This window comes from Nilaparvata lugens, chromosome 5 (genome assembly GCF_014356525.2).
Source record: "Nilaparvata lugens isolate BPH chromosome 5, ASM1435652v1, whole genome shotgun sequence".
Classification (NCBI taxonomy): domain Eukaryota; kingdom Metazoa; phylum Arthropoda; class Insecta; order Hemiptera; family Delphacidae; genus Nilaparvata; species Nilaparvata lugens.
Genome location: NC_052508.1, coordinates 73404910 through 73415943, shown reverse-complemented (window position 1 = coordinate 73415943; position 11034 = coordinate 73404910). Strand labels below are relative to the sequence as shown.

The 11034-nt window shown below is 34.2% G+C and overlaps 1 protein-coding gene across 4 annotated transcripts in view; it reads right to left on the bottom strand.

Annotated features, from left to right (window-relative positions):
- Positions 1–5175: 5175 nt before the first annotated feature.
- The window catches only part of LOC111063362 (serine/threonine-protein kinase grp), a 52222-nt gene continuing 46363 nt past the window's right edge, over positions 5176–11034 (bottom strand). For all 4 annotated transcript variants that reach the window (XM_039429253.1, XM_039429252.1, XM_039429255.1 and 1 more), the window contains exons 9-11: positions 9545–9676; positions 8308–8480; positions 5176–5666 (exon numbers count right to left, since the gene is read on the bottom strand). In XM_039429253.1, coding sequence (XP_039285187.1) covers positions 5633–5666; positions 8308–8480; positions 9545–9676 — 339 coding nt within the window. In that variant the 3' untranslated portion in view covers positions 5176–5632. The remainder of the gene's footprint in view (positions 5667–8307; positions 8481–9544; positions 9677–11034) is intronic.

Sequence of the window (11034 nt, the reverse complement as noted above, 5' to 3'; positions counted from 1 at the left end):
ATTAATGAAAATGTAAAGAACTGACAATGCTAAAAATTATACTGTTTAAATTGAACTTCTCTTTAATAAAACTTGAACATTATTTCTTTGTTCTTAAGTTGATAGTATATTACTAGCCGCCAGGCTCGCTTCGCTCGCCATATCCGTCTAGCCAGGGGGCTCCGCCCCCTGGATCGTCCAAGAATGAGATCAGCAGGCGAGCTTCGCTCGCCTGCATTTTTCATTTGAGCATTTTTATCATATGTTAGGACAATCCAGTCGTGGGTCCAGACTAAACGTCTGGCTAAACGGATATGGCGAGTGAAGCGAGCCTGACGGCTAGTAATATACTATTCCCAGGATTGAAGTAGCAGTGCCCAATCAATTTTTCCGCGATAAATGCATTGAAATCTTCAACTTGGTGCCAACCTAACAAAGTCAACTCAACTTAATGCCAACCTGACAAAATTATTAATTTAGTTGCCAGTTAACAACTGTTTCGAAGAGGTACTCTATCTAGATTATAGTTCTATAGTAACATATGATATGGAAATTTCAATTATAATTAAGAGATTGGGAGAAGAAGAATATACATGCTAAAAGACGAACTTTAAACCCTTAAAAACAACCCTTAGAGTTAAAATATTGCCAAAAGATTTCTTAGTGCGCCTCTAAAGGGCCAACTGAACATACCTACCAAATTTGAACGTTTTTGGTCCGGTAGATTTTTAGTTATGTGAGTGAGTGAGTCAGTCAGTCAGTCAGTGAGTGAGTGCCATTTCGCTTTTATATATAGAAGACTGATGAATTCAGTACCTCTTGAATGTTTCTGCTGCCCTGGTGTATTTTCACTAAAGTCCGAGATAAATTACTTTTAACACGGCTCTTTCTCGAAGACAGAGAGGTCCGATGCTCTATCCTCCACTAATCACTCCCACTACCTAGCAGCATTCTCCTTCTTTTGTGTCCGAGTGAGAGCGGCAACACTCCCCTCCATATATTGCTGGCAATGTTCCAAGTAATGTACTGGTCAGCAGGTAAATTGGTTTGTGTATGTTACAGAGATGTTTTCATCACAAGAACATGAAGCAAAATGACACGGCGCATCCAATTGTGCGCAGGATGTCCGTCTGTGTCTATGCTACAAACTGTGGAGGGAGAAATGGATTTCTCCTCTTCAAGTTAAAAGTAATTTATCTCGGACTTTAGGTTATATCATTCAAGACTGCAAATTCAGTACCTCTTGCATGTTTCTGCTGCCCTGGTATTCTATCTTTTCTCTATGATAATACCTATTAATATTAAAAATTGTTTTTAGTTTGTATCTTTTAATACAATTTTTTTCTTATAATTTGACTGCAATCTAACACTTTGGTTATCGAACAGTTCAATTCTAGCTTAAATTAATAGGTTAAAGTTCGACACTAAAGGGAGGGTATACCCCTCCTTCACAGCCTAACTGAGCAATGCCCATGCACTATTACTTTCAGTATCACTAAGAGAAACAATAGCGTGAGATATCACATGGTATAGGACGTTTATGTCGCAACTTTTACGGTTATCTCAAGCCACGTAGTTCTTTCCCGTGAAGCTGGTAGTCTCTCATACTGTGCCGTTCATATACTCTCACCTCAACAAAACAGTAAAAATCGACAATAATCGGCTTGAGATAACAATGAATGTTGCAACATAAACGCCCTATACCATGGGATATCTACTTACGCTATTGTTTCTCTATGATATCACTCACTAACACTATACTACATTTACACGAGATCTGTAGGCTTCTTCCTTTTCAATGACATGAGTAATAATTCTAATTCTATTATCGATACGTTAATAAATAAATTAATTACTATTTGTTTGAACTATGTTGTAAATAAATGTGAAATATGAGAAGGTTGGGTAAAAAAAATTCAAAATACAGACAATTGATGAATAACACTAATTTTAATAGGTAAATCGTAAAAACTAGACTTATAATATTATTACAAAAATAATTGAAGTCAACATCGTTCAAAGCTATAAATTGTACTTTCATTCGAATAAACACAAGCAATCTAGTTTCTCTAAAGTAAAACTTTTCTCAATAGATTCAGTCTTTAAAATCCTAATTCAAGTGTTCAGTTTCATAGAAATGGTTCTATATTGGAGATACGAGATTTGAAATATACAATAAGACAATAAATTATACAGAAAAATCATTAAAAGTAAATGCGTATGGCTTTTGTTGGTGGGAAGGTCCCACCGCCTGAATATATAATTTAAGCCGTCAATGGGCCTTACGACTGTCATACTTCAGCCGGGACCGACAGTTGACGTGCCCATCCGATAACACGGGAGTGATCTGGTTTAAAAAAATGTTGATAATGATAGGGATTGAACCCGGGATCTCTATGCTCTACGCAAGCACTCTATCCACTAGACCACGGATCACTCCAGAAAAATCATTATTTCCAGCAATCGATATTTCAAGGTTTCATACCTTGAGAGACATCAGGTTCAACGTCAATTACCTCGAAAGTTGCGGCATGGTGGGGTCCATCATACAGCATAGCTCGAAAAACAGGACTAGAGATGCCAAACAACAGTTTATGACCTTTGATTCTGCACTTTTGTTCACCAACCAAGAATTTACAATCACTTAAATCGTCGTTATTGAGGCAAAGTTCAAACTTGCTCTTCAAGAATTTTGGAGTGGAACTCGTCATGTCTGTTCGATTGATTGTTTAACACTCGATTAATTTAGAAATAATATGAGAATTTTCACTTTTTGTGTAGTTGAGAAGTTGATATTGTGGTAATTATTCATATTAAAAATACTAACAAATTGTCAAAACTACAGATTTATTGATACTTAGAACTACCGGTTTCGGTTGTTACACCATTGTCAATCTCTGATAAACCGGTTTATTGATAAAACTCTGTTTATCAGAGATTGACAATGGTGTAACAACCGAAACCGGTCTTTCCAAGTAGCAAAAATCTGTGGTTTTTGACAATTTCTTAGTATTTTTATTCAATAATATGAGAATTGTTTACAATAATTTTATTTATAGGTATACGGTACACGATTTTATATTGCAATCGGTTTCATTCATAAAAATACAACAAGAAAATGATTCGAACTATTCGATTAAAGAAACTATAGAACACTATGGATTTTAGAATGCAATATAGCCTACCTACTGTAGTAAAGTTATTGATTACCGTACCGATTTATCTCTGAAGCTCTTCTGTTCTGGGTGTTTCTCAATAACCTTACAGTAGTAGATCTCAGATAAGATTATTTCTTTCACAACTATAAATGTCTCGTGAACATTTTCATGCTTTGTGAAAACAAGCACTGAACTATGGTGATAAAGTGATTGCTGGAAATAATTATTTTTCAGTATAATTTATTGTCATATTGTATATTTTAAATCTCGTATTTCCAATATTCACAAATAATATCAATATCTTCAATTGGTTCACCCACTACCTCCGTAAACACCAATGAAAATTCGTTGATTTCAGCTGATCTATATCAGCTAGTGTTTCTATTGGTGTAGGAGCCCTACCTGTGCTCACGTCACACAAATGCACTACGCCTTTGTTTACGGAGGTAGTAGTTCACCACAGCAATTTCCCATTTGCAAAAATGCTGAAACATGTTAATTCACGACATTAATAAAACATTTCAAAAGGATATTTGGTTATTTTTATTCAATTCTAATTGAGTATTTTACTGTATATTATACCATTTCTTGCTAGTTTTGAAGCATCTGTGCCTTTTGATGCAATCGAAATATTCTGTCTGCAAATCTACGTTTCGGCGATTAGCCTCTGCAAGAGCCCATTTTTCCGTATATTTGAACAACTAAAGTTCAGAGTCAAATTTCAATGAGCTCATTTTCAAAATTGTTTCTAGTGTATGAATATCAGTTGACAGAAACTTTTCACTCTGCATTACTTCTCTAGTTTTGTTCTGAAAGACCGTCAAACAATGTTTTTCAATGTCTGGTATGTTATTCTGGCGTGAAAACTCATAAAACGTCCAACACCTCAGAAACAGATATATTGGCCCATATGAATAAAACCAGAGCAAATGCTCATGAGCAAGAGCATGGAGCATAAGGTTTTGCTCATGAGCAAAAGGTAGAAGCAAAAGCATTTGCTCATCTTTTTATGAATAAGCTGTAACTTATACTCTTACCTTATACTCCTGAACTCTGGAGCAAATGCTCACGTATTTTAAAGATTTTTCATCAGCTGATTCGCTTTTGTAGCCTTACTTTGTTTTTATAGCTCACGGAAGCGCTAAATATGCAAGTAGGGTGCACCACTTGTTTTTGCGTTGTCTGTTCTGTTTTCTATTTATGAATAGAGTTTCAGGTTAGTTGAGTTCAGAATTTTGAAATAATAGCGTAAAAAAATTTCATCTCTATAATAATCTTCAGCATATTCTTATAATATCAATAGCCTTCTTATAATTGTCTACACTCTCATCTTCTTAAATGCCTATTTCCTATTTTGCGATGGCTATCTTTATAACAGGTACAGTAGCTATCTTTTGTATCTATTCTTTTGTAGGAATAATGATGATATATATCATGGTTGAATCTAAAAAGAGGTTTATAGTTCCCAGCTATTGGCTGTGATCGTATCTGGTATAGTTTCCTCTTCCTCATACGAATTAGTTGAGCCATTTTACTATGAACAAAAGGTAATAAGCCGCTCTAGACTAGACTCACCTTTTTTGAAGCATTTGCTTCAAAAGTTGAGCAAATGCTCTAGTCTATTCATACAATTTTGAGTATAAGCTTTCACTTTTGAGCAAATGCTCAAACTATTTTTTTGATGAGCATGAGCAAAAGGTTTTGCTCACGTTTATTCATAGAAAATGATGTTAAGGCTCCATATTTTAGAAGTATGAGCAAATGCTGAACTTTATTCATATGGGCCAATGTCTTCGATGTATTGAACACATTTTACACTATCTGTAAGGATAAATTGTTAAATAGAAGATAGATAAATTCACACTATCATATGCTTCAAAACTAGCAAGAAATGGTATAATATACAGTAAGTTACTTCATTAGAATAACATAAAAATAGCCAAGTATCTTTTTGAAATGTTTTATTAGTTCACGACCACATGTTTCAGGATTTTTCAAATGGGATTTTGTTGTGGTGAACCAATTAAACATTTTAAAAGAGTATTTACAATTTTTATTTAATCTAACACAATAAGGCCTGGGAAATTGTTGTGGTGAACCATTTCAAAAGGGTATTGACAATTTTTATTCAACACAATAACGCCCGGTTGCACAAAAACCTGTTAAATTTAAATTCCATGAGAACCAATCAAAGATGATTTTTCTGAGAAGGCTTCTCTGATTGGTTCACATGACATTTAATCGGGATTGAAAGTTAACAGACTTCTGTGCAACCGGATCTAACTGTAGCAGCCCAAAAAGGAAAAGTGAATACAGTAGTAAAGTACTCTTAAATTAAGATCATTGGAACAATATCAATGATAGTATATACTAGCAAAAACGTTCCACTAACTAACATCATGTCAAAATTGTTTGCATAAATAAATCTTTAAAGAAATTATTCGTCTAAATATCACACTTTTAGCTGGAAATCTTATAGCGAATGTCCCTCGTTTTCAACACATCATTGCATCATCTATCCGGCATTCCCTGTAAATAATGTAATACAATCATTATTAGTCTTAACACTCAATATTAAGAAATAATGTCATTGAAACTCAAGAAACTATGATGATCTCAATAATTATTTTCTCATGAAAATATGTATCTATCAATGTTGATCAAGCGGTAACTTAGAGATAGTATATTGAAGTAAATGTACTTCAATACAACATAATAACGTTGTTTAGTTGTTTAATATAGAATCTAGTACATCTCACTATACAAGAAATAATGCCATTGAAACTCAAGAAACTAATGATCTCAATAAGTTTCTCATGAAAACATTCATCGATCAACATTGATAGATAAATATTTTCATGAGAAAATAATTATTCAGATCATTAGTTCAACTTTAACTTTTTCTCATTAGAGAAACTTTTAGATCATTAGTGGTAACTGAAAGATAGCATAGGGAAATGAAATTGGCTGATTGAAATAAAGGTTTTATCACATAAACAGGATTCAACAATATTTCACAAATAACAATAATTTTATTGAAAATAATTAATTAAAATAATTAGTATTAATCTGGCACTTTTACAACAGGACTCACGGCTTCCTTGTTTGACGGACGCGTTTCATGGCATGTGATTCACTAGCTAGTAACTAGCTAAAGTGCGAGATAAATTTCTTTTAACACGGCTCTTTCTCAAAGACGGAGAGGTCCGATGCTCTATCCTCCACTAATCTCTCCCACTACCTAGCAGCATTCTCCTTCTTTTGTGTCTGTGTGAGAGAGCTTTGTAACGCTTCGCTCCCCTCCACTGGCAATGTTCCAAAGTGTGTGTTACGGAGATGTGTCCATCACAAGAACGTGAAGCGAAATGACACGGCGCATCCAATTGTGCGCAGGATGTCCGTCTGTGACTATGCTACAAACTGTGGAGGGAGAATTGGGTTTCTCCTCTTCATGTTAAAAGTAATTTATCTCGCACATTAGTTACTCCTTGTACGGTGAGGATGTGGCTCAGTGCCACGAAACGCGTCCGTCAAACAAAAAAAACCGTGAGTACTGTTGTAAAAGTGCAATATTAATTATTTATAAGATATTTATAGCATTAGTTCAAGTAGGATGAAAACTAAAGAAGAGACAGTAATTTTCATAAAAAAAACATATTTTCTGACGCTTTTGTGTCTGAATTGGATTAAAATAATATTGATGAACAAGTCTCCAAAACTGTACAGATTATTCATCAATATTACAGAGTGGAAATAACTATGTTTTAGAAGATAATGGTTTATAATGATCTCTATGTATACAGCTGTGCTTCTAGAATTAAGTTTGTTTTTTCGGTTCTTTTTCAAAATTATTTCTTTAATATATGAATCTTCTCTATTCAAGTGATAATAATGTGAAATATCTGTTCTATTTTTTGTTTTGAAGCATCTAAATTTTAAAATTTACTTTGTGAACATATTAGTGGTCTGAAAATTTTGCGAAGTGAAGAGCTACAGACTTAACCTATTTCGGACTAATTGTAAATTGGGGAGAGGAATAGCACAAGGTCACCTTATTTTTCCTCTCCCTATCATTTATATGATGTACACTTATTATATCAATCAATAAAGAATAAAGAATTATTTTCTAAATGTGAGTCGACGCATTGATTTTACTAAAATCTTAAAGAATCAGTTGGAATATTTATTTATTCCAGTAATTCATCAAAGAAGTCAAGATCTGCAGAACTGAATTCATTTAATAAGTTAATTCGATTGTTTTAAGAGCAGTACGGTAATATTTTTGTAATTTTTCTTACTATAATCAAGGGAAAAAATATCAAGCATAAGAAGATATCCCATGGTATAGGGCATTCCGTGTCATTCGTGCAATATCTCATATGTGCGAGTATTTCAACTTTTCATTAAGTTTATCACATAAAATTATCAACAAATTTCAAGTTATTATTAACATATTGCCATTTAAAAACCAAAACCTAGCTTTCCTAAACTTTCCTTTAAAATTTAATTGAAGAGAACCTTCTGCCAAAACAATGGACACAAGTCGACAGTAATCGACTTGAGTTAACATAAAATCGGCTTGAAATTTGGAACATAAACAAATATAGGATATCTTCTTATGCTATATTTTCTCTGTGCTCTAACGTACCAAATAGGATGATTCGATTAACCTTCCGACCGTCGCGCTGTTGTAAAAACTACAACAGTGTCAGTTTTTTTTTGCTGCACAAAACTATTGAATGGGGTGGTGTCAGTGAATGAGTCACCTATGCATTCCAAAACTTTCTCCCCATCACTCCACTGAGTTGCAGTAACAACCGAGCAATGGTTCAGTCTTTAGGTGCCATTTAGTCCATAAGTCGCACTGTGCATAAGATAGGGAAAGACTGTATACGGGGACTGTAAACGAACCAATAACACAGAATTGATGGCTTTGCTTGATGTACCTTATTGGGCTATGAAATGGTAATCATCCAAATGTTCATAGGCGTAAAATAACAGCAAGAACATGAAAAAAGTAATTATACAATTAATTAATATGTTTTGACAGTAAACAGAGTACATAACACCTGGAAAATTGGATGTTGTAAAAAATACAACACGCGACTGCTCGTGTGATTGAGTAGGGCGAGACTACCGGAAGGTTAAGGAAGTTGAGAAAATGTATTACCTAGAATGAATCAATCTCCTCAAGCTCTTCTTGATCGACAAAAAGCATCGTTTGAATTCTAAACCGCAGCCTTTAGAAAGTCTAAAGTCGACCAGTGTATCACCCTCCATTTTCAAAATGGTTGCTTTGAACACCAAATTGCACTTTCGTTTATCGACGGTAGATATTGTCACCTAAGAAAATAAAACATTATTAGTTGATTACAAAAAAACTTATGTTACAAAAATGAATACAATCAATTACACTGGTCCCTCCCTCCTGATTCCTTGGTTTGCTCCATTGTTTTCAAGGTTTCAAAATTAAACCTCAAGTATTAGCAAACACCTCCAATGTACCCTTATCCTCAAAATTGAACCTCAAGTGTCAACAAAATACTTCCAATTTACCCTTTCGATGCTCCCTTATTTTCAAGGTTTCAATATTAAACCTCAAATATTAACAAATACAGGGTGATACAGAATAACGGGAACTTTTAAAAACGCTGTTTGGACCAAACATAAAGTGGGAAGGACAAAAATGATTTTATTCAAACTAATGTAAAGTTCAAGACTTGCCATTTGAGAATTATTAATAACATCTATCACTTTTTGACAATTAATTCTTCAAGATGGCTTCCTCCTGCAGGAATACACTCTTGAAATCTGTGTTGAGATTCCTGAACGATTGCTGCAACATTTCAGCTGGGATATTGTTGATTTCATTTTGAATTGTCTGTTATGATTCAACCACAGTTATTGGTCAAATTGTGAAAACGTTTGATTTGAGATAGCTCCACAAACAGAAAATCTCAGGTGGACAGATCATGGGACCAGGAAACGCAACGTTGCAGGAACCAATGAGGAATCGTCAACACAGATTTAAAGAAGAAGTTCACATCTTGAAGAAGTAATTGTCAAAAAATGATAGATGTTATTAATAATTCTCAAATGGCAAGTCTTGAACTTTACATTAGTTTGAATAAAATAATTTTTGCCCCCTTCCCACTGATGTTTTATGGCGTTTTTAAACGTTTCCGTTATTCCGTGTCACCTATTCTTTGTAACCAGAAATGAGTGATTGAGACTATTTAAACTCTTCATTAAATCTGCATTAATTTAGTTATTGACATGTTATTTGAACTCTTCCAGTCAGCAGAGATATAGCCTTCTTCAAACACTTTTTGAGGTTTTTGTTACAAAATTGATATAAAATTAGTAAGGAATATGTTCAAAGTTAAACAGTCGAAATAATGTCTTACCATATCTGATCCATTTTTCTTCCAAGAGAATTCCAGGTCATCGAGTTTCTTGATTAGACATTTGATGGCTTCTTCTGTGTCAACTGTGACGAAGAAACGGGTCATTCTTCGAACCAGTTTCTGCATAGATGTCTGCAAAAAAGATGAAGACCGTTTCAAATTAGTCTGAACTGATAGCTGTATTATTTCGAAAGGAATTCCTGATTAGCAGGTAACCCGTGCTCCGCAAGCGTCTATTTTAAAACTTGACAGACTGAAAACTTGAAGAATTTAAAATAGGTCTATAACCATCCCTGGTTAATTAAGAATCAATATGCAAAATTTCAAGTTAATCAGTCTAGTAGTTCAGACGTGATGTTTCGTGAATTTCATAACCCGTACGTGTATAAGCCATTCTTTACTTTATTATATTATAGATTATAGACATACATTGTTATTTGAGCTCTATTTAAACAATACTTTACAGTATCTAATATTTTTTTTCTTTTACTACGATTAGTTATTTATTTTCACCGCTATTTACGGTATTCAATTGGTAGAAATAGCCCAGATCAATTTATTGTAAATTTGAAATTAATGGAATAATAGTTATTTGTGCAACTAGTGCGCAAAGTAACAGTTTGCTGCACCGAAAGAAACGTTTACGCCCGAGCCGTAGGCGAGGGCGGAATGGTTTGTTGAGTGCAGCAGAGGAACTTTGCGCACGTATTTCACATTAAATTTTTCCTACAGTTACCATTGAATATGAAAAGTGTGTAATTATGGGTAAAATTGCCTGAAATGCATCAAATGTTTTTCTGTGTAATTTTATCATTGATAAAAACCTTAATTTATTGTCAAATTGAATAAAAATGTTGTCCTTGGTTATAATATCTACTTAATAAGGTGCTCGTTGTGCTTCGTTGCACCTCTGCTCACTATAGCAGCCCAGTCACTGTTACCAACTTCATTTTCATTTTGCTGCACTGTTGCTCCATATAACCTACTAAGTATTTTGCGTTGCCATGTTGCAAATCTGGAGTGCAGAAAAGATTTTTCCCGCACTAAAGCGGAAAAGTGATTCTTTGCGTTCTGTAATCAGTGCAGCATTGCCACTTTTCAACGTAACTGTAGGAAAAAGAAATTTACACTTTTATAGACGGTAAGTTTGTAGAACAGCCTTTCTTCATTCACGCAGCTAGTAAACAACACATTTTAGTGTAAATCAACGTTATATGTGCGCGCCAAAAGCTTGAACCAACTATTTTGAAATGGCGTTCCATGGGAACATTTTGCACTAGTCACGTGAAGGAACAATTTACGATTGGAACTGGAACAATTTACTGTACACAGAACGTACACTTATAGACTCTATAGTGGGACGCTACACGATAGTTTAAGGAAATTAAGTATGTAAAGGACTTTTTTCCATATTGTAATTGTTTTTTCATGTACCTCTGACATGGGTTACATGACAGAGAAATAAAAATTGTGACTTGAACGAGTTGTGT